We start from the raw sequence: 24,620 nt of genomic DNA, 5'->3' as shown, positions 1-24,620 counted from the left end.
CAAAATGAGCAAAGTGTAACTTTTTCATACAGTCTGTTATGTTTAGTCACTGTTGGATGTTGTGAAGCATCCAGAGATCTAGCAATAAGCATCTAGATCATGTTTACAGTGTTGTCATAGAGCAAAATGATCTGGTTCTGATACAGCAGATTTCTTCTCTACCTTTCAAAATTCTTCATGCGACGTCTCATTCATGCAGATTCATACAAGCGCTTTTTTTCTACATCCGAGTGCTCTGAGTGTAACATTGTGTGTTTGTGGTTAGGTGTCTTGTCTGCAGCCTATCATGTCTTCAGACTGAAGCAGCCACAAACCTTAAGCTTAGGTAGATGACTTGTGTTACCTCCAGAGCTACAGCCATCCCATGGATGTTCATTTGAAGTCAACAAAAGTGTGGTGTTTTTCTAAAATTGCCACTTTAAGAATGTTACTTGGTTAACACAAGTTGTTATCATAGTCGCGTATCAAAAACGTGGATAAATGCAAGGAAAATGCAAACACAACAAACTTTTAAGCGTTTGAAGAAACAACTGGCAATCCTGTCTGTCTGGAGAGGAAAGCCTCCTGTAGAAACACGATGGAAACACAGAAGCTTCACTTTCTCTTTCTGTCCTCTGTGTCTCTCCTCTCTCGCTCCTCTCTCTGTTTCTTCATCTTGAGCCCTGAGGGCAACAGTGAGAGTACACAACCTCACCGGGAGGCTGAGCACACCAACACACACGGTCTGGGTTATATTCCAGTAGAGAATCATGCCTGAGAAACATACAGAAGGCTTAAGTCCTATATCCTCTCAGCTTTGTCTGTTTTTCTGTCTCCTCTTTCTGCTGTCACTTTATCTGTCAGTGCATCTGTCTTATTCCGTTTCATTGGGGAATATCGAGTTAAAGAAAAACACAGATGTATGCGTCTTTCATTAAGTCAGACAGACGGCTGTACAGGACTATTCTGATTAAAAGAAGAACACAATGAACAACGAAAATAGAAAGTAAAGAATCCAAAGCAAATATTATATGCATGTATGTGAGATGTAAAGTTGGAAATCATTAGTTTTAACTGCTAAAAATTCTAACCTGCAATAACTTAGGTTTTACCCAAATCTTCTCAGATTCAGAGAGAGAGAGGGATGAATGAAGATGAATGTTAACCCGAGAGGGAGAGAGAGGGAGGCTGAGAGAGGGAGGTAGAGAGAAGGAAAATCTTTAATTAGAGACAGATGACTTTGCCACGCCTCAGAAGGCTGGAATTACACTGCAGGCTATGAGGCGAGGCTAATTTCACATGTAATTGTTGCTGCAATTCTCGCTGTGCTCCTAACGCTCCCAACCTCCCTCCGTACAGGAGGAGAGAGGGAGGATGAGAAGGGGACGGGAGGGGAAAAAGAATAAACAACTGGAAGAAAGAAGCAAAAGTATTTTGTTCCTGCAAACATCTGTATAGTGACGTTTTCCCACCCTTTTACTGTAATAACTAAGATGGAGGAAGAAAGAAGTGAATGGGAAAAAAGAGATGAAAAGTAGAAAAGAAAGAAAGACCAAATGTTAAATATGGAACAAGAGGAAGCAAAAGTAAGAAGAAGAATAAACTGCAAACTCTGAAAAGGATGGAACATTGAGGGGAAAGAAATCAGTGGTTAAAAAAGAAGAACTGATGAAACTCTAAGAAAAGAAAGAAGAAAGGAAGGTGAAAACAAGAAGAATGAAAATGATGCTTCACTTAACGAAAGAAAGAAGTAAAACAAAGGAAAGAATTGAAAGCTAAAGGATTTAATAAGGAAAGAGAAAAAAGAAGGGTACAAAGGAGCAGGCATAAAGTTAGAAAGAAAATATGGAAAGAGAAAAGCAAAATGTGAAACAAATACAGCATCTTGAAAATCTGAATGTGCTGACGTGTGACTTAAAGTTCACGAAGGAAAGAGAACAATTAAAGGAGGAACAAGAAGAAAGGGACTAAAAGATGCTCCAGATCTGACCTCTGTATCTTTAAAATGACGCACGCAGAAAGAAAATCTGACTGTAAATACGAGGTGGAGAGAGAAGGAAGAAAAAGAAAAAGGATGCGGGTGAGAAATGAAGGAGAAAATCGTTTTAAAAAACCCACTTTGAAACAGCAAAAATCTCTCCTTATCCTACAAAAGAAACTTCCTGCAGCTCAGGAAAATCTCTCTGTCACACACTCACACACATGCTCCTCTTTCTTTCTTTGTAGACTGATACTCCCCTTTCTTCTCTCCAGAGACCTGCAGAGCTCTGCTGCTGCCATGGTGTGTGTCTGCCGTGTGCTCGCCGTGTGTGTGTGTGTGTGTGTATCCGCGTGTCGGGAAACGATGTGTTGAGTCGAACGTTTCTCGGCTCATACATCCTGATGTCGCGTTTTGTCGTTTGTCGCTGCTTGTTATATGAGCAGAGAACTGAAGTCTTCTGGGACTGTGTCTCTTTGTGGAGGTGTGTGTGTGTGCACACGTGTGTCTGTGTGTGTGTTTTTCCTCACTTATCTCCGTATATTTCCAATCCCTCAGTCAACTCAGTCAACTTTTGTCTGTCTTCTTGAGTTTTTTATGTGTGTATGTGTACCAGATGTTATTTGGGCATAAACAATGAAGACTCAGAGGACTGCGTGAAGATATGTGTCCTACACATCTTCCACCATGAGAAGAAAAATAACAGCATCTTCTCATTGGGATGTCACTTACAAGTACTGCAGAAAATGTAGCCCAATCAACCACAGCATTAAAGTAAGCTAATGCTGTTGAGCAACAAGGACATTGGGTCAGGATCCTCGTAGTTTGGAGGCTCGTTCAAGAATCTGGGCTCTTTCTCCTGTGAGACTGCAATGTTTAAACAGGTAGCAGGTGTCATAATAATATCCAAAAGAATGCCCGGACCCCAGGCTTCCCAGCAGAACATTACATCAGTGTCATAGTCATTACCTGTCCCTTTGTGTGGCTATATAGCGTAATATCAATCAGAACAACACAAAACAAAAGAAAGTAGTTAAGTAGTAATAATAGTTAACATTATGCATGAACTCATGCAATAATACATCCATGTATAAAGAATCACCAGCTAAATGTCTCAACAGCAGCACTGACAGCAGCAGAAACTCCACTGAGTCAATAAGAATATGATATGAAGGCAAAAGTTCAAAAACGCAACATTTCAAAACAATGAAAAATTCAAGTTATTATTGAAGTACGACAATTTTGTGTCTGGCCTTCTGACTTTTATAGTCCCCAAGCGGTCTGCTTCAGACATGCAGACTACACAGTGTTTCACATAGCTTTGTTGCTCACACTTTTAGACAGGTTTGTGCCCTAGACCGCTGTGAGGACAGTGTGAGGGCACACAAGGCTCGAAGAGCTGAAAATTTCAGCAGCAGGTGCTGCATAAAGACAAACAAGCGCTAATATGGTCCCCCTGGGACACACTACAAAGAACATTTGAAATCAGAGTAAATAATCATGACATGAAAAGTAAGTATTTTTGAAGCCAACAACCAGGCATGATTACTGCCAGACCTGTTGAATCGAGAAGTCACTGCATTAGAACCTGTTTGTCAAAGTAAAGTAAGCTACAGGATTGCAAAAGCAAAAAGCAAAGCAATCTAAGAAACAAAGTTACTGATATCTATCTCTCGTAGTTGTGGGAAATCATCCGTGATCAAAATCCTATTTCAAACTCAAATCCGATGCTTTTCTATGACCTTAAACAGGCCGTCCATGCGAAAACTTATTGCCAGTTCTATCAAACTAATAAAACCACACACTAAGGCCAGTTTTTGCTGGGCCTGCAAGACTTTTTCAAATACTTCATCGCATATTTATTGGTGAGTCAAACAAACTTCCATCGTGGATACTGATTTCAGTTACAAAAAAATGCAAATGAAGAATGTAACGTTGCATTTGCAGGGAAATAATAAATACCCAGCGAATTGGAATTTATTACAAATGCTTTTGTAAAAGTATATAGATTTCAATAGTCTTTGCATGTGTGACGAAGTTTGTAAAAAAGTTTTATTCAGATAGGGTAAATGGTAAATGGACTGATATAGCACTTTTCTACTCTCCTGGAGTACTCAAAGCACCCTCTCTGTTTATGAGGGGCAGCCAATCAGAAGAAAGCTAGCTTCAGTGGATTGGGACAAGAGTTTGTATGTGCCTGTTTTGCCCAGTATGAAGTAAATAAGGATTATTTTGAACTGGGTGTTATGCAGAGGGGCAGAATCCAAGAATATGTGCTAGCAAAATGTAAATGCACTTGGTTCCTTTTTTTATATGCGGGTGTGTATATATATATATATATATATGTTGGTTGACCTTGTGCACCTTTCATTTGGACCCTTCCATGATTTCCACGAGGTTATTGTTGAGTCTTTCTCGTCTGTGTGTGAGCACATGTGTGCACATTGTTGTCATATGCTTTCCTTGGCAGCATGTTTGTGTTTTCTTTTCACAGTGCGTACAGTGTATGAGCTTAACCATGTATGTGTTTGGAGCTCCACACGTGTAAACAGTGCGTGTTTTTGCGCTCTAAATGTGCACACGTGCAAAGTGTGTGTTTGTATCTCCGCTAGCTCGTGCTGTGTGTCTTTGTGTCGATGTGCGCATGTGTGTCTCCGCACTTTCTCACATTTTCTTATATATGTTTCAGTGTGTGTGTGTGTGTGTTCACATCAGACCTCTGTGTCTTTGTGTGCTCGTACTCTTTCTCATCTGTGTGTGTGTGTGTGTGTGTGGATTATGTGTCCTGTGGGAGGCTGTTTCCTGTGCGTTTGTTCTGTCAGTCTTGATAAAGTCGGGGATATATCTGCTTTAGAACAAAGAGACACGACTCAGCAGCATCTCGGCAACTTTCCTCCTCTTTCTCTCTCTCTCTCTCGCTCTCTCTCTACCTCTCTCTCTCGCTCTCTCCCTCGCTTGCTGTATCTCATCTCTCTTGAGACTCCCTCAGCTTCCCAGGAACACTTTCTGACTGAAACCTGACACTAACACTCTCACACACACACACAGAATTGAGCAGGAATCTAATACAGAACTAAAAGTAGTTTGACGTTGAGCATCGAGCCAATGTCAGGCCAAGGTTGGCTATAAACATGTTTGCAGTTTCCCTCCAAAGCAACAAAAGCAAAGACTGAAGCGATCAGCAGTAACAGAATTCAAAGCAGTCCTATTGGAGAAGTTTTCTCCCTGAGATGAAGCGGGAATCATTTTGTGAAGTAAATGCTGAAACGAAAAACAGTAACAGTTCTCACCATTTCAATATTTGATTTTGTCACTTAAACACTGCTAAGTGTTTCTTAGCGGCACCTTTTTTACGACCCTTGACTTACGCATTTCCAACTACTGCCTCTGTGGTTCTACTCGCTCACGCCTTTAAATGTTATTCTCCAATCCACAGGTCTGCATAGGTGGGTGTGGGAAACCTATTACTGATTCGCAGGAGAAACACATACTCTGACATTTCCTATTTTTCCCAGTTCTTCTCCTACAGTAACCCCACCTAGAGCTGCACACCAAAGAACAAAGAGGCAACAAAGCGGTTTGATTTAAGATCTTTTGCAGCAGTCAGAAATAAAGAAACTCTGTTTATTGAGCTTTGGTGGCGGTTTGTCTCAAAGTGGTCGGACAGCAGATCACACACGCTGCAGTTTGCCTTTTACCTGCCAACAAATTTTATTTCCATTGACAGTTTGTTTAAGTGTGTGTCATGAGAATAATGCGTAAAAGTCATCTCAAGGGGAAAGCCTCCTTTTAAACCTGTTTGTGTGTGTGAGAGGGAGAGAGAGAACACACAGTATTACAGTTGCAGATCGACTGGAAGCTCAAGTACACAATTAATGTGTCAGGCACATGGTTTGTGTGTGGGTGTGTGTCTTCTCCATTCATCACACTGCTCTCTTTGTGACCTTGGCACCTTCTTCATTAGAATAAAGATTGTCTGTCGTTTAGGCTACATGGTCGCTGTGCTGGATGCACACACACACACACACACACACACACACACACACACACACACACACACACACACACACACACACACAGCTATGCTATTACACTTCTGTCATTGTGTTGGAATAGAAAGAAAAGAGGAGGGGCAGGAGTGTGTGTTTTGGATGAAAGAGGTAAAGGTGGAGGAGAAGGTAAAAAAAAAAGAGCAAAGAAAAGGAATCGAGAATCAAACGAGAGACTAGCCTTAAAAAATGTTCCAAGGTAAAAGTACTCACAATTACTCCAACCCAAACAGCCACTGTGATAAGCTGCTTTTGCCTTCATGTACAACCCAGAGGAGCACACAGGAACCAGAAGACATGCCTTAAAACGTAATAAAAATAGTAGAGGACTAGTTTAGGCAATAAAACATGTTGGATAGCTTTGGTGGACGATCACGGCAAGCATTACTTAATTGTTCAAGGATCTTCATCATAATTGTTACACAAATGAGAGTTATAAATGATAACTTAAGAAAACACACAACAGTCCTCCCTGTGGCTTAATAACAGCATTACATGAATTCTTCCTTTTCTCCCATCACAGTTATTACACTGCAGGTGTTAGTGGCATTTCACATCGTTAATGTTGAGGCATTTCCTCATGACTGCTAGAATAAACTAGAATATTAGGAATGTTAACCTCTATGGGACACAGGATGTACAGGGTCCTGTATACAGCTCTGCACAACGATGAAAAGAACTATACTAGCCACAATCCACAATACAAAATATCATCTTTTACACAAAAACAGACTTAAAATCTGAAAGACGACCCACTTTTGTGTAGGAGCTGGGAGTTATTCTAGGGGTAGGACTATGTCAACTCCAATGAAAAGGAAAATGGAGCTTTGTAACTTGATTAATGTGGTAAAAGTGTCTATTTCTTCCTAAACGAAGACCTTTTCTTAAACCTGGCCAAATATTTTTGGTGCATAAACCTAAATAAAGAGCAACAACTGAAAATGACACAATATGAAAAATACAATTGCAAATATTTTAAAGTAAAATTGCAACTATATCTAAAAATATCATAAAAACATGAACCTCAAAATCCTCCTGAAGGGGGATTTTGGCTATTTGTGTATTACACATTTGCTGTAAAACACGGTGGCTTGGTTTTCTCTTGGTGGAAATGTTCAGGAGATTGAATTCATCAAAACCAGCAGGGTGAGTGTACTTTGGAACAGCGAATCAAAACAGGATGAGAGTAAAAAACAGGAAGTCTTTTCTAAGACGTGGTAATGGATGTTTATTAAAGAATACCATAAATTTAGAGATAAAAGCCTGTCAGATAAAAGCCTGGTTCTCTCTGCAGTGTAGGTGAAGACCACGGCATCAACCCACTCTGACTTTCGGTTTCTCTCATTAACTCCAGTTACACACACACACAAACACACACACTCAATGGCGGAAGCCGAAAACAGAGGAAGTGTTGTTCAGCAGCACCTGCTGTCCTCAGTAAGACTGTAAGTCAGCGGTGAACACTTCAGCACAAAAACACCACTGATATGATTAGCACATTGACTCTGTGATTAAGCACAGAGAATGTCATTAGTTCTGATTTAGTAAGGCTTTATTGGTGTCATTTTTTATCGAAACAAATGAATTCAATATGCATATGAAAAGGCAATGGATACATAACATATACAACAAAAAGTAATACAGTCACCACCGTGCAGGATCCCATGTCACAGAAATGTTCTCAAGTTTACTTCTCTCGAATAAGAGTAAAGAGTAAATTTTGAAAGAACAAACCTACAGACGACACAGAAACAACACAACCATTCCTGTACCAACAAATTCTCTCTCTCTTTGCCCTCCCCACCCCTCGTCACTATAAAGACTCTTTGTTTCTAAGCTGAATAGTGTGATCTCTCCAGCTTCCTGTAGAGTTAGAAGCACACAAATACATTTATACTTGTAAAGTCATGAGAGCTCCATCATGGGTGAAGTCTGACTACAGGCCAGAAAGAAGAATCTAATCAAAGCTAATTCTGGCCTTAATCTGCAAAACCAAGTTATCCTCTTTAACAGACGCTGACCTTTATTTTTGAAAATGTTTGGCCCTCACACAGAAAGACAAAAAAGGAGCACGCACATTGACACTGACAGAGACACATTTGTTGTTACTTTCGTGTTCAGCATTAGTGTGCATGCTTTTCTCACATTTTCTGGAATTCTGCAAACTTTTTTCATGTAATGTCTTGGAATGAGTGAATTCCCAGGGTTCTTAGGGGGTCATAGGTCACCTGGCATGAAGTAGTGACATCCCATTGTCACTCAACCTTCCCACAGCCAGCACACTCTTTTTCTTTACTCGTCTGTAAGAAGAATGGGCTGAAAAAGTAAAAATACAAACTCAAAAAATATTTTGTTGACACCTTTTAAAGATTAATTGATGATGTCTGCAGAAATCTGTGTGAAGTCTTGATTCTTTTTTTTCCCTTTTTTGTAAAATATTGTGATATAAATCACACACTGAAACAGCTGAAGTAGCAACTTGTGGTGAATTAGGAAATCTGTAAAAAGCTGAAGGGATTGTTTATTTGTTCTCCTCGTCTCAGTTATTAGTATGTGCATGTGTTTAGCTGCTATGCTGCAGACATAACAGGCAGTTGTTGTCTCTGTTCTCGCGCCGTATTTTTTCTGTCCCAGCAGACATGTAGATATGTTGCCCTCCCTGCTTTGTACAAATGACCTCCCAGCTAAACACACACACTCGAAACACACGCGCACACAAACTCACGCGTGACTCGCTGCAAGGCTGAATGGCGAGCCGTCATTACCGGCCAGTCAAACGGCTCATTCATCTGGTTTCCATGGTGACAATTAAAACATGTTGCCGGGCCTTTTGTTGTTTCCTCGTTTGAAAACAGAGAAAGTCTCTTTTCTTTTTTTTTCCCTCTTTGCTTTTTTTTTCTTTTGCATCTTTTTGTCCAAACAAAAGGGTTTTAATTCAGCGAAAGAGAAACCTCCAGAATCTCAGCTACTCAGAAAGCAGAGAGTATGATTTTAAATTTCAAATCACATTTACACTAATTACCTCATCATGACAGAGGAAAAATATATTACTCTATGCATGATGTTTGTAACATATAACTTTTTGTGCACAACTGGGGCTACTTGCCACAAATGTGTTATTTTTTCTGTTTTTCCAGCTGAGTAAAATTGTTTGTGGTTAAAGCTATTAAGAGTTTGGAGGTGTTTGGGTCTGATCGATTTGCCTAGAGGTATAACAGAGGGCTTTTTTGGGATACTGAGGCTGACAATCCTGGACAGCAGATTAGCTTTCCAATTAGGGCTGCGCCATGTCATACCGTTCATGGTAATACCGGTATAATGTTTGGCATCGATAAGAAAATGAAATATCGCGATAGAATATGGGTAAAATGCGCAGTGCCTTTGTTTTCATACGCACATGGCGGAAAAAGCATGGTGGAGAAGAAGAAGGGCGAAAGCGGATCGTTGAATGAAACAGATGAACCAGAATTGGTTTTTAAAAATGCTGCAACTTCAGTGGTGTGGAACTGGTTTGGCTTTCGTCCGTCAGATACACAACAAAGCACTATTTTTGGTAGAGCATGCTAGCGGGCCGTCGTTATTACCGTGTTTTTTGGAAAATACGGCACACTTGAAATCAATCCTTTGATTTTTCTGAAAATCGACAGTGCCCCTTATAATCCCGTGTGCCTTATGTATGAATTCTGGTTGTGTTTACTGACCTCGAAACGATTTTATGTACACGGCGCTCGAAAATCCGTCAAATGTTTTAGTACGACTTTGCTAAGCTACGAACCTGCACCGCTTGATGGATTGTCGGAGCATTATGTGTATAACCTCTTTTTAAGATTTGTGGATATTATACATGGTTATGCTGAGGATATGTCGGCCAATTTCCACTGGAAATGCCTTTTGGTTAAACTGTCAGCAAGGAATTTGCATTTGCACTGTTAAATTTTTATATAACTTAATGGATATAAAAAAACAGCTGCTTGTTTAAGTGAAAATACATAAATTTTTGTTTTTTTGCACTAATAAAGTTGTGGAGTTGTGAAGTATTTTTTCTAGTGTCAATTATATCGTCAGTTAGATCATTATCGCAAATTTTCGAATGTATATCGTGATTAGGGATGGGTATCGTTTAGGTTTTATCCGATACCAGTACCAAACCGGTACTTTTGAAACGGTGCCGGTGCTTAAAGAATGGAGAACACAAAATTGGTCCAAAAACCTCTCATGTTCAGCTGTTTTTTTTGTAAAAAGATAACAATGTTAGCCTTTTCTGCAGCTATAGGGGATTTATGGTATCACTCTTGGCTGGAAGCAGTGCTTAATCAATCGAAAAAACACAAACTTTGTCCAAAAACCTCTCATGTTTAGCTGTTTTCCACTTTTTCTTTGGTCATTTTAGCCTTTTTGGCCAGGGTGAAGGGAGACTCTGCCATCAAACAAGAAGACAGCTGCATGTAACTACGACGGTGTTTGCTAGTTCACCTTACGTGCATTAATTTAATAATGTGGTTAGCCTACTCAACGTAAATTACACACGAACAGCATTAAGCTACTCACCCAGAGAAGAACGGCTGCTGCTGCCATCATCATCCGTCATCATTTCTGCTACACTGGCAGGGCTAGGGGCCAGGACTGTCCTCTTCGGGTTTTTGGGGGATGTTGCTAACTCCGGGTCCGATAACAGGCAACTCACCCGCAGTAGATGTGCCCGGTGTGAGGTCTCGCACCAAGCTATCAAATATGGCGCATGTCTCAGCTTTTAACAAAATGCTATACGTCGCTAGGTGGAGTTTGCATCTTTTGCTGTGAAGTACAGCCAGACTTTGACCGCCTCGCCTTGGGCATTTTTAATCTGTAGCTCTGCTCTAAAAGAATGTACGTACCTGAGCCCGCCTACTACGCTTGCAAAGGTACAATGATTGGCTAGAATCCAAAGTGTGTGACATCTCAGGAAATAAAGCACCGAAATGTCAGAACCGATACCGGTACCCATCCCTACTTGTGATAAATATTTTTGGTCATATCGCCCTGCTCTATTTCCAGTTGTAGCTAATGTTGTGTGCTGTCTAGCTTGTGCAGCAAGCTTGTGCATGCGTTGGTCCACTAACTAAATGGTCACTTTACTCTGACACTGTCTGAATACAACCATTCGTTTCCTACATCGAGGTACTGCGCTGGTGTGCAGGGCTGTCCTTATTACTTTCCACCTTGTTTGTCTGCAGCTCTCTGATAACTTAATAAAATATGAATAATTAGCTTAATCAAGCGCTGCTTCTGGTGACAGCAAGCAGTTGTAGTTTTGCAGGTCCCTACTGGAGAGACCACAGAAGGTTTACTATAGAAACGAGAATACATGCATTATTCTGTTGTGATGACTTTTAATGTAAATGGGGCACTGGTATAAAATAAACACACACCAAACGTTAAATAAAAATGCATGTTTTTATACCATACAGTATTTTTTAGTGAAATCTTTTTTGGAAATCGATACGCTAAAAGTAAAGTAACAATTAAATAGAGTAATAATGGTTATTTGGAAGGGGGAGTGTTGCTTAAAGATTTTTTTTATGGCTGTGTTGTCTTCCTTCCTCACACACACACAGACACACACAGGTTGAAGTGTCTAGCAGTATAAATGGGGTGTCACAGAGCCACTTCCTCCTCTTTCAGAGTCGGTGGAACATCCATCTCAGTCGGAGACACTGAGTCACACACACAAACACACTGAAATGTAAGCAAGCATAGAGTGTTTTCCCCTCTTTTCTCTATCTTTGTGTATATCCAGCACACATACACACTCTTTGCTTAGGAAGGAGAGTTTTAGAGGATGAAGTGAATGAAACAGAGGAGGTGTTAAGTGGGGGAACGCTGGGGTATGAAGCAGAACGGTTAATAATGAGCTGGAGTTATAATAGACATTTGATGACTCTTAATAGTAAGACAGGGTCAGGGTTGTTGGATTGGTCAATAAATATCTGTGTTAGTTACAGGAAGCTGCTGTCAGTTTCAACCATGACTGCAAGCCTTCCCTCGCCTTCGCAGACCCAAACAAACATTTATCATAGACATGCCACATCCGAAAACAACAGTTCAGGAGATTTAGGGTTTTAGCAATCCAGAGAGTAAACACAGTTACAGGATAAACTCTGTAGCTCAAAAGAGAATTTTTTTTCTTGTTAATGACAAGAAACCTTTGTTTAATGTAACCAGAACCCTAAAGACTCACATTTAATAATGGTCACACCTGGAAGGGCCAGACATATATGCTTTACTGGCGTACTTTAAAAAATACATGCTCTACGTCTTATGCACCTGCAACAAGTCAACCAAAAAGAAGCTTTAGTACACTTCTTTGAATCCTAATCAAAATAAATTTATATTCTCTTTCATAATGTCTCTGATTAAAGTCAGCTTAAAAATCCGGTCTTTGCTGACTGCCAGAGGTTGAGCATCTAACCTTGCAACGATGTGGCATCATGTGAGTGTTATGGTTACAGGTGTAAGAAAACCCACTCAGCCACACCCCAGTAATGCTGTATAATCAAAGGTTAAATTGCCTTAAAAGCATTGCTTTTCACTTTTATATTTAGATATCCTTCATGGTTTTCTTTCGAGTTTTCTTCCTCATTCTCTTCTTTTTGTGGTCCATTGATGTATGTCTTGGCTTGATATTGCCACCTGTAGGTCAATGGATTAAACTTGTATGTGTTACATGTGTCCCTTTATAAGTCCATGGAGATAAACAAACCAGACAGAGTTCTGCTCACAGAAGACTAGTTTCATAGAATTAAGATCTAATTTTTCACAGGAAGCAACTAACCACTATTATTGTAAGCCCAGTCTTCATTTGACTTTCATCCATCCACTTTATAACCACTTTTCCAGTTCAACGTTGGTGGATGCTTGAGCATATCCCAGGTACCACCTGGAGTGGTCACATGTCTATCACAGCAGACTTTTTTTTTATCCCATCCTGATAATTCTGTAGTTTTATTGCTATTTTTGACCCTTGCAATAAACTTAAGTAAGCAAGAAAGTGGAAGAAAACAAGAAGCAACAGGACTTAAAGAGAAAAAAGGTGAAATAGTTTTCTGAAGATTAGAACAGCAACAGGAGCTGAGGAACAGTGTTGCAGAAGAGAAACCGTATAGACAGAAAAAGAAAGAGTGAGGAAGAATTAAGAGGATGGAGACACAAAGACAGAGGGGAAAAGAAAAGACGATCATGAGGCGGAGGATAGAGATGCGTCCTTATCACTTCCCACAAACTTTAGTTGCCGCGACGACAAAATCGTTCCGTTACGCAGCCTCCGACAAACTTCTCTCATTTGGCGGATAAGATGAATCTGCGAGACGAGCGAAGGAGAAAAAAAACCTAATGTTCAAAATGCATTAAATGTTTTTCATGTATGACTGCATTTTTGCTGACATTTCAGCTCCGTGCTCATTAATATGGAGACCAAATTAAACTTATGATTGCTTGTTGATTTTCTCCCCCTCTTCCTTTCCCCCTTCCCTCCTCTCTCCTCCACCCCCCCTGTTTCCCTCTCATCTGTTTTGTGAAGCGTTTATCCACCATTTCTCTCTTTGTGTGTTTTGGGAAAGCTCTGTCATTTTACTGTTTTCTGATGTGTGATTCATTAATCTATTTGCACAGAGCTTTACTTCAACAATGGACAGAAGTATTTTCTAAAAATATATTTGCAGTAGCAAAGATTCATTGTCTGTAGGGAGCAGATTTTAGTGTGTCAGAATATTAGAAATAAGTGATGAATTGTCGCCAGCTTACACCATAAACATATGCATTTATTGTACAGTGACATCCTATGGAAACAAATGTTGAACAAATTGAAAATAATTCTTCCTATTGTACAATTTTCTCCTTTGTAGTAAGGAACATCTGTTTTATCTTGTCAGAGTTGACCTCTTATGATACACCACAGTGGGATGTGGTGAACCCAAACACAGAGCACTGAGGCAGGATTAGAAAAAAACAAAAAACAAGCCTCTAATGACTGATTCAATCAGAAAATGAGCTAGCTAAAACAAAACAGAAATCAAAGAAGGAACCAGAGGAAGACAAACTCAGAAATTGACAACTGGCAGGGGGAGAAACAACACTACTGAAAACAACTGAACACCGGTGAAACTAATGAGGGTGGGGCAGACAATCACAAAGGAGCAAAAATAACGAAGCACGCAAAGAGTTTTCGGACTGAAACGAGGCAAAAGCATAACACGGACAGTTTCAAAAGTAGTGGGCTGCATGATTTTCTGGCATAACTTTCTTCCGTTGGTGACATTCCCATTTAGGAATATGTGAATATTTGCTTTTCCTGAACTTCCTTCACTGTTTTATGTTGATTTTTTGTTACTTGTTAGACAGTCCATAACCATCCAACCACTAGGACCATTACACCCCATTACACCTGCAATGGCAGTCATTTGGGATGAGAAGGTGTTGCCTTTGGGGCTTAACGTTTTTTATTGAATAGCTCGGAAAAGACTGAATAAATTCAGTGTAGAAATATACACCCAGACTTTGACATAGTATATCCATTAGTTTTACTAAACTACATACATCAATTTTTGCATAAATGAGTACAAATGCATGCTGTCTTTCTTTTTCACAGCTGCATCACATATTGTTGCTGCGTTCATCTAAATTTCAATCTGAGCAAAGAAATGTGAATAAACATTTTTTTAGAGTCACATATGTAACATATGGGACTGAAGCAACAAGTAATTAGTTTAAATTAGTAACAAATGATGTTTAATGTTTTCTGTACAGACGCTGGGATCTGTGCCAGAGAAACTTTTAATGGATTCAGCAGCAAAATGCTAAGTTTGTTGATTCCCACATTTTAACCCAGCTTTGGGGGGGCAGGGGGGCACAAGCCAGTGTACTCCTAGTGCCAGCCCCGACATAAAAAGGAGAGGAGACAGTTGCATCGGGGAGGGCGTCTGGTGTAAAATCTTGGTCAAATCAAACATCATAAAGAATGGGATTTCCATACTGGAGCGGTTAACAACAACTTCCTATGGTGCTGTTGGCCAGCAGAGTGCCAGTGGAAACTGTGCTACTGTTGGCCAAAGACAACTAAAGAGAGAGAAGGAACAGCTTGTGAATGTGAAGATGTTATATTGGTGTCACTGGTAAAAATAAATAATTGAAATGGGTATATATTTGTTTTTTGTTAAGTTGCCTAATAATTATGCACAGTAATAGTCACCTGCACACACAGATATCCCCCTAAAATAGCTAAAACTAAAAACAAACTAAAAACTACTTCCAAAAACATTCAGCTTTGATATTAATGAGTTTTTTGGGTTCATTGAGAACATGGTTGTTGTTCAATAATAAAATTATTCCTCAAAAATACAACTTGCCTACTAATTGTGCACTCCCTGTAGGATTACATGTAAGAGTGTAAGCAAGCTGCACACTGGCAGACTACATCCTATGCAAAAGGTGCAATCTGAACGATATGGGAGAATGTAGCTCGACAGCATCAGACAAGAAGAGGCAGTGAGTGAGGGTAAGTAAATGTTGAAAGTTGAAGACTGATGCTGGACTAATGTTGGATGGAGTTCAGGAACGTGTTGAGACAGGCTGTGGGTGATAGGGAAGAATTACCAGATGACTGGGAAGGTGAGGTACTAAGGAAGGAGAAAAGTCCTTTTATTAATTGTCTAGACAGAGATACTGAGCTGGAAATATGCTAAGGGGTTCTTTGGAGAAGAGAGGAGGATGGATGGATGGAGGACAGTTTGTGAATCAGGAAGTGCAGAGGATGAGTAAGCTGCCAGGCAAAAGAAGAGGAAAAGAAGAAGACCTCAGAAGACATTCATGGATATCAATGTTACCACGTTTCAAAGAATACAGCAGAGAGAATGTCACAGGTCACATTCTCTTTGAACCCTAGAAGTATTATATGAAGAAAGAGAATAAAAAAGTGGCAAAAGTAGAAGAAAACATTTTAGTTAGACATAATCAAATAGTCACAGACTAAAGGCACTCTCTGTCACCAAAAGTGAAAACTGCTTTTTAAAACTACTGCTGATGCATCATTTCTAATCTTTGGCAGTTTTACTTTTAAAAGTTTGAAACTGAAACTATGAGCAAAACACACACACACACACACACACACACACACACACGCACACACACACACACACACACACACACACACACACACAACACCCAGCTTGTGCTCGCCATTTTCACCTTTGTGAATATTGGCACACGCCAAACGTGCTGCTATGCATCACACCTTCATGTTTCAGCTGGCCACTTCTGATGTTTCATTGCACAGAAATCCTGCATTTTTTCAACAGGGCTTTTATGGTGAAATATTTGCAGAAACATCTTTTTGTATTTATTAATATCTTGTGTCCTGACCTAGCAAAGTTTTTAATATCGCAGAAAATATCAAAACTATTCACTAACAATTACAGGGGATTACAAAAATGTAACATGCTCAGTTGTTAGAAGTGGAATGGTAATATTTGCTGTCACCAGTTTGCAGCCTGCTTTAAGCTTTGGATATTTTTAAAAAGTTGAACCCTTCTCAGCTGGCCAACTTTTGAGGCTTTGAGTCGTGGCGTGTGTTGCCGGCATTTGTTTGAGCTTCAATTCCCATCATACGGCAAGAGTCTCTTACTGCGAACATGGTGTCAGTGTCATTGAAGCAGCGCTCCTTTACTTTTCCATCTATTTATTGTAGTTTTCTCTGTTTCTTTCCTCTGCACATGATCTCTTTATCTCAGTCCTTGTCTTTTTTACTTCGTTCTTTGTCTCTCTCCATCCTTAGGCCTGTGTATCTTAGTCCATCCTTGCATGGAGATTGACTGGAGGCATGAATACATCACAGCTAGCCATCCATGTAACCCTCCCTTCCACCCCCCCATCTTCACCCATCATCCTCCCCTCCACCCTCCCATTTCTCCAAGATCCCTCTCTCAGCACTTATCTCAAAGTTCGGATCTCATGCATTTTAATCGGCGTGTCTATCTTCCTTTCTCCCTCTCTCCCTCTTTTCTTTGACTTTGGATCAGTGGCATCCTTCAAACAAACAACAACAACAAAACAACCCCCCTGCCGCCTCCCTACTGGCTCCCTATCCCCTTTTTAAATCAATATTTGCCATCAGCGAATAAATCGTATAATTTCCTGGCTGTTAGAAGAGTGCGACGCCGACATATTTACCTTCCACTCGTCTATTTTTTTTGCCTTCGATCCCTCGTTCTTGCGGCGTGGCTATTAGCTAAGTGAAGGGGATGGATGGCCGTGAAGCACCGAGCGATAGCATCTCCATCAGAATCGTCGACATTGAAAAATGGCCGCCGCCTCTCTGATGACAGCACAGCAAAAACACACATACACATACACACACAAACATGCATGCATACATACATCCACACACACACATAGAGTCACAGAAGAGACATTTAAATATTCAAATAGGGCCGGGTGGTAATGATAAACGACAAGGGAAAAGTAGAATTGAGTAGCTATCGATGCAGAAAATGAAAAGAGGAGAAAGAGAAAAGAGGAGAGGAGGAGGGAAATTAAGCCAAAAAATATGGAGGCATGGAGGGAGAGGAGAGTTATGCTAACAAGCGAAAACAGGGTAGACAAGAGATGGATGGAAAATAGGATGGATGAATTAGGCAAATAAGTGCAAGTGGTGTTTTACAGTAGATAAAATAAATAAATGTGGAGATTTAAAAAGATGGATTGAAAGAAGAGAAAGGGCAAGTGGAACAAGAACTACGAAACTAAACCTTGGACTTCATAAAATAAAGGGGACATAATGGCTGGAAGGGCATGCAGAACCCTGGAAGTACTTGCTAAAGACAAGACATTTAGCCAGTGTAGAAACCAGAAAGTGAATCTATAAGTCATAAATGGAAGAATTGAAGTTGCCAAAAATCAAGACACCACAAAGAGTAAACAAAGATCAGACCACAAAAAAAGGAGCTGGAGAGAAAACTCGAGAAACAAGCAAAAATGTGGTTGGTTGGAAGCGCAATATCCAGAGAGAAGAACGAAAGGGAGAAAGGAAATTAAATCAACTCAAAATGATGTAGTTTAGCATCAAAGAACTTCTGAGCTGAAATAAAAGGAAGAAAAAAAATCAATATGAAAGCACAAAAGACATAAAAATGAAGAGCTTTGACAATTAAGGTACACTTTACTGCCATTCTCTCCATAAAGTCAGTGTACTATAGAAGACAATTGTTGCTGTGCACAACAAAAGTGAAGAGGTAAAAATACGAGTGGTGCCATTCCTGTTTGGGCGTAAATATAAATCTGATTATTTGTACTGCAACTTGATTTCTTCTTATGGGCTCTTATGGACTTGAAGGTAGGATTTAACTATGGGCGCCTACTTGGCAACGTTTAATGAAACAAAGTGACACAAGGTATAAGATCAGCCTGTTTTCCATTGTCAGTGTGATAAAAGACACAAGTAGGAAATTGCCTGGTCGATTGCTGTCAATCAGTTGTGTCAAAAACTTCCAACTTTGGGGAAAAACTGTGATATTTCTAGAAAACTGCATCAGTTGTTTTAAATGTTTTTTCTTCACATTCCTGAAAGTGTGACTTTTAGATTCAAAAATAGAAAAACCTGCAGCTCCTTCACTCCCCAACTACAGAACTCAAGCACAAAAGGGAAGGAAAATATTCAGCAACACTTGCTGGTACAAAATGGAGCATTTTTAAAATCTCTCCATAAAGGACTCCACAGTCTACCGTCAAGTGTGTTTGATTCCTGCGCGACTGCGGAGCTGCAGAGGTGCGACAGAGTTTTTATCTTTAAAGCGGTCAAAGCAGGTGAAGCAGTGAGTGAAATCTGCTGAAAACTCCTGCGACACCCTCAAACGCTTCATCATGAGATGAGCTGCAAACAATAACAATAAAAAATGTGCTCCCGTTTGAAAGACCAAGGAATATTCTACTGAAAATCTGTCTTTTGAGCATTTAATACTCACCCCCTGTAGATGGATTCACAGCAAGTACAATGGATTCAAGTGGAGATCCAGTTTCATGGTGTCAACATGTCAAAACATAGAAACATTGACATTACAAATTTCCTTTGTCAAGCGTGTTTTGGAATAAAAAAATTACCAGCAACCACTGCCTCAGTCGTTTATCCTAAGCAAGAGCTTTAAGTTTCCAGTACAGAACCATAAATAGTTCAACCGTATTTGTGTGCCCACACCTGTAAATGGTAAGAAAAAAGGTTAACTGTAGATATGCTGATGTTTTAATGATTTAAAACATTAAACTGGACAGGATAGCTTTCTATAGGGTTATATATGGAAATGTGGAACGTGATTTTGAATGTACTAATCAACAGCGGTGAATTACACAGCCATACTGCCTTTTAAAAGCTGGTTAAGCACATTATCAATTATTTCAACACTGTAAAGTGCATTAAAGGTGTGGTTGAAGCTATGCAAGTAACACCCATGTTTAAAGTGGCTTTTTATGCGCCAGGTTAAAGTCATCATATGTGCAAGTAATCCGTATCAGCCAATAGCTCAGATTTACAAATAAGATCAGGTATTCCTAATATAATTATCTCAGGCACACACAGCCCCACCGACCTGATGAACAAACCTTATTTTTACAAGGGGCAGCCAATAAAAAGAAAGCTGGCTTAAAAGGAGGGTGACCTCAAAGGAAAGGAGCTAAAACAGCTTGTTGCTGACAGCAAATTAATGAGGGCCGGCACAAAGATCGAGTAGGAGATAAACAAGGATTATTTTGAATGCAGTATCGAGCAAGGTAACTCTAATAGAGTTCAAGAATAAAAATATGGAGCAGTCTCCTTCAAAGGGAAGGAAAATTTGTGGCTAATTTAAAGGTCAACATGTAGGAGTGGGACGAGCATAAATGCCCAGTCAGTGTGGTACCATTAATTAAGGCTATATTAACGAATCCCGAGTTTGTTTTTTTAACTAGTGTGCTTCACACAGCTGCCAAACAAGAGTTAAATGTCAAGTTGGATTGTATCTGTTCATACGTGTGTCCTCCTTATCCAGAGCAGCCACACTGAGCTGATGATGATGGAGAGCAGAAAGACCAACCTGCTGGGCCGAGCCGAGTCTCTGAAGAGGAGTGGCACTGAACTACCGAGCAGCTTCCACTGCAAAATACACAACCTGACACACATGTGGAGACAGCTGGAGGTAACACACACGCACAGTAAGACACAGTAGAGCCAAGTTTTAGAAGATACAGGAGTGCAACTGTGGCACCATGGCCACAGAGATAGTATATCACAGTAATACTCTGTTGAGACTGTGCATATAAGTCTGTGTTTCTATGTGTGTGTGTCTGTGTGTCTAATTTTAGGCTAATCAGCACTGATCCAATCTAGAACATGAAGATGATAATTAGTGTCGTCTCAATTAGGGAGCCCTGCTGCCACCATGGCCTTTAACTGTGCAGTGGAATGCACAGACAGACAGACAGATCAATCTACGACTTTAAATGGATACATCATACAGTGGTGACTTAGAAAACAGAAAACACATTCGCCATAAAGTATACCGTGCTTTATTTCTTTCTAATACACATTGGACACAGTAACAGCTCTGAAGACATGCACACACACTAAAGAAAACCAGTGTAGGAATAACAGTTTTTATTTTTCTGAGATCCCAAAAATCTGAAGATAAAGCTTTGAGTTAATATTTTGGTCCATATCAACCAGAAAAGCTCTTCTGATGAGTCAACCTTTTTTTGGCAAGTTATCAGTGTGTGCTTTTGATGAAAGGCACACAGTGAGTCACAAATTATGTACTTCGATACATAGACCAAACCCCTCTGGCTATCCTGTATGGGGTGCTTTGGGAGTACGGGATGTGTGCCACTTTATGACCGTTGCAGGAGCTTTGTCCTCATTCCCAGTAATAAGTTGGACTCGAGCCTGGTGTGTGTTTCACTCTTTCACAGCTACCCTTTGTCACTGATTCTGTTCATGGTTTTTATGGACAAGTCCAGCCAAGTGGCAGAAGGTTTTCACTTTGTTGCTCTTAGAATCTCATCTCTGCTTTTTGCAGATGATGTGGTTCTGTTTCCTTCATCGGGTGATGGTCTCCAGCTCAGACTGGAGCAGTTGGCAGCCAAGTTTTCCTTTGCCGGAAAAGGGTGGAGTGTCTACTCCGGGTCAGGGATGAGTGACTGGCCCAAGTGGAGGGGTTTAAGTATCTCGGGGTCCTGTTCATGAGTGGCGTCAAGGCTGCAATGGTGCAGACGGTGCGTTGGTCTGTTGTGCTAAACAAACAGCTGGGAATGAAAGCAAAACTTAGAGATAGGATGAGGAGTTCAGCAATCTGAGAGGTGCTCAGGGTAGTACTGCTACTCCTTCACACCAAAAGGCGCGCATTGAGGTGGTTTGGGCGTCCTGCAAGGATGCCTTCTGAGTAACTCCTGGGCTGGGGAAGTTAAGATTACATCTCTTGGCCGGCCTTTTTAGCGCCTTGATAAGAGGAGAGTGCAGTTCTGCACTGTGAGGTAGTGACTGGTGATCTCTCTGGTGACATTTCTGCTGTTGGTGGTTGAACATTAATGACACCTGAAGATGAAGTGCTGCATTTGTCAGTAGAACCCTAAACTTCTATTGATGATAATACACCTACTTATCTATAATTGTATACAGTGGTCCCTCGCTATAACACCGTTCACCTTTTGCAGCCTCGCTGTTTCGCGGATTTTTGATTGGCTGCAGACCATTGTCAATCAATCTCGTGCTCTGTCTCCTGTACAGTACAGAATGCGTTCAGCTTGTCAAATTTACATAAATCTTCGATCGTTAGCAGTGTGACTCTGAAGTGCTGTACTGTATGTTTGTAAGTTTTCTCCCCAACAAACACAACATGGTCAACGATGAAACGTTTTGCACTGTCAAAGCCAACCGCGGGTGCCTTTGGTTTCATTCTATAACACTGGACTTATTTTTGTACGAAGGTTTGAACTTTGAGACAAGAGAGAAAAGTGTGAAAATGTTCATGCCTGTCTGAGAAAAGTGTAGTGAGGGTTTTTACAGCCTTAAAACATCTATAATAATTGTAAAACATAAAGTTGGCTACTTCGCGGATTTCACCTATCGTAGGTTATAATTAGTAGTTTTCTTCAGCTTTTTTCTCCAAAGTGTCCGTGGCCAACTGGAGGTCACCTGATATTCATTGTGAAAAAGTTAAATAGACTTGAACCACCTGAAACAACTTTCATCTGTATGTCTTGTACTGTATTTGGGTCATTCCAAGGACTGAAGTGAGCTCCGCATGCTTTGCTAATGGGTACGTTGGTGGCAGTTGTTTGTCTGTACCTCGGCGTGGTGATTAATTCCAGGTCTGCGGTGGGGTGACAGCTGGCGACGGCTCGTCAAGAGGCTGAAATTGCAGCGATGTGACTTTGTTCCTCCGAAGAAACAAACCGTCTCCTGTCGACCGAGTGGCACGTCACACAAACAGAGAGAAGCAACAGAGGAGCAAACACCATCTGCGTGTGTGCGCGTCATTTCCTTGTAGTCCCTAATGATGACACACACACGCACACACACACATACACAGTATTGCCTCACTCATAAAAGTTATTGGAAGTGTGTGTGTGCGTGTGTGTGTGCATTAACATATGTATCAACCTTGCTGAAACGGATTCAATTTTAGAAATTAAACAACAGCAACAGATGAGTCTTTCTCTCTGCCTCTCTCTCTGCATCGTGTGTATTTCCGCCACAGTAACCAGGCTGTGATTAAACTTCTGTTACTGACGGGGAGGCATTTGGACTCTGAATGCCATTTCCCACGCATGCATTAAAGTTTGTGTGTGTGTCATCAGGTTGGGGGCTCTTAATCTCACATTCTCACTCGCTCTCCTGGTTTTCCTTCATCCGTCACCTCTTCAAATTCTGCAAGTATGTGGACACCCCATTAGCATGTCACAGTTACCAGAACTGAAACCAAACAGCTTTTGAAAAAGCAAATGCCCAAAAAACGCCACAGCTGTCCATTCCTGCAGGTTCTTAGTGTTTAGCTTAAATCATCACTAATGAGTAAAGAGACTAGAGGTTGGCATCTTGAGTAATTAGATGACAGAAGTAAGCACAAGTTGTAAACATGGGAATCTTTCCCATCATCGCCTTCCCACCCACATGATGAAAATGCTTCTCTTACGCAGTTAAGCTCTATATTATTCAGGTCCTGTCATCTCCATACAGTGGGGCAAAAAAGTATTTAGTCAGCCACCGATTGTGCAAGTTCCCCCACCTAAAATGATGACAGAGGTCAGTAATTTGCACCAGAGGTACACTTCAACTGTGAGAGACAGAATGTGAAAAAAAAATCCATGAATCCACATGGTAGGATTTGTAAAGAATTTATTCGTAAATCAGGGTGGAAAATAAGTATTTGGTCAATAACAAAAATACAACTCAATACTTTGTAACATAACCTTTGTTGGCAATAACAGAGGTCAAACGTTTACTATAGGTCTTTACCAGGTTTGCACACACAGTAGCTGGTATTTTGGCCCATTCCTCCATGCAGATCTTCTCGAGAGCAGTGATGTTTTGGGGCTGTCGCCGAGCAACACGGACTTTCAACTCCCGCCACAGATTTTCTATGGGGTTGAGGTCTGGAGACTGGCTAGGCCACTCCAGGACTTTCAAATGCTTCTTACGGAGCCACTCCTTTGTTGCCCGGGCGGTGTGTTTTGGATCATTGTCATGTTGGAAGACCCAGCCTCGTTTCATCTTCAAAGTTCTCACTGATGGAAGGAGGTTTTGGCTCAAAATCTCACGATACATGGCCCCATTCATTCTGTCCTTAACACGGATCAGTCGTCCTGTCCCCTTGGCAGAAAAACAGCCCCATAGCATGATGTTTCCACCCCCATGCTTCACAGTAGGTATGGTGTTCTTGGGATGCAACTCAGTATTCTTCTTCCTCCAAACACGACGAGTTGAGTTTATACCAAAAAGTTCTACTTTGGTTTCATCTGACCACATGACATTCTCCCAATCCTCTGCTGTATCATCCATGTGCTCTCTGGCAAACTTCAGACGGGCCTGGACATGCACTGGCTTCAGCAGCGGAACACGTCTGGCACTGCGGGATTTGATTCCCTGCCGTTGTAGTGTGTTACTGATGGTGACCTTTGTTACTTTGGTCCCAGCTCTCTGCAGGTCATTCACCAGGTCCCCCCGTGTGGTTCTGGGATCTTTGCTCACCGTTCTCATCATCATTTTGACCCCACGGGATGAGATCTTGCGTGGAGCCCCAGATCGAGGGAGATTATCAGTGGTCTTGTATGTCTTCCATTTTCTGATGATTGCTCCCACAGTTGGTTTTTCACACCAAGCTGCTTGCCTATTGTAGATTCACTCTTCCCAGTCTGGTGCAGGTCTACAATACTTTTCCTGGTGTCCTTCGAAAGCTCTTTGGTCTTGGCCATGGCGGAGTTTGGAGTCTGACTGTTTGAGGCTGTGGACAGGTGTCTTTTATACAGATGATGAGTTCAAACAGGTGCCATTCATACAGGTAACGAGTGGGGGACAGAAAAGCTTCTTACAGAAGACGTTACAGGTCTGTGAGAGCCAGAGATTT

General features: G+C 40.8%; 1 protein-coding gene across 1 annotated transcript in view; it reads left to right on the top strand.

Moving 5' to 3' along the window:
* The window catches only part of akap6 (A kinase (PRKA) anchor protein 6), a 223,063-nt gene that overhangs the window by 141,998 nt on the left and 56,445 nt on the right, over positions 1 to 24,620 (top strand). Inside the window, exon 16 of the mRNA XM_026151733.1 lies at positions 20,052 to 20,198. Coding sequence (XP_026007518.1) covers positions 20,052 to 20,198 — 147 coding nt within the window. The remainder of the gene's footprint in view (positions 1 to 20,051; positions 20,199 to 24,620) is intronic.

This window comes from Astatotilapia calliptera, chromosome 19, assembly GCF_900246225.1.
Source record: "Astatotilapia calliptera chromosome 19, fAstCal1.2, whole genome shotgun sequence".
Taxonomy (NCBI): Eukaryota; Metazoa; Chordata; class Actinopteri; order Cichliformes; family Cichlidae; genus Astatotilapia; species Astatotilapia calliptera.
This window is presented reverse-complemented; position numbering and strand designations above follow the sequence as displayed.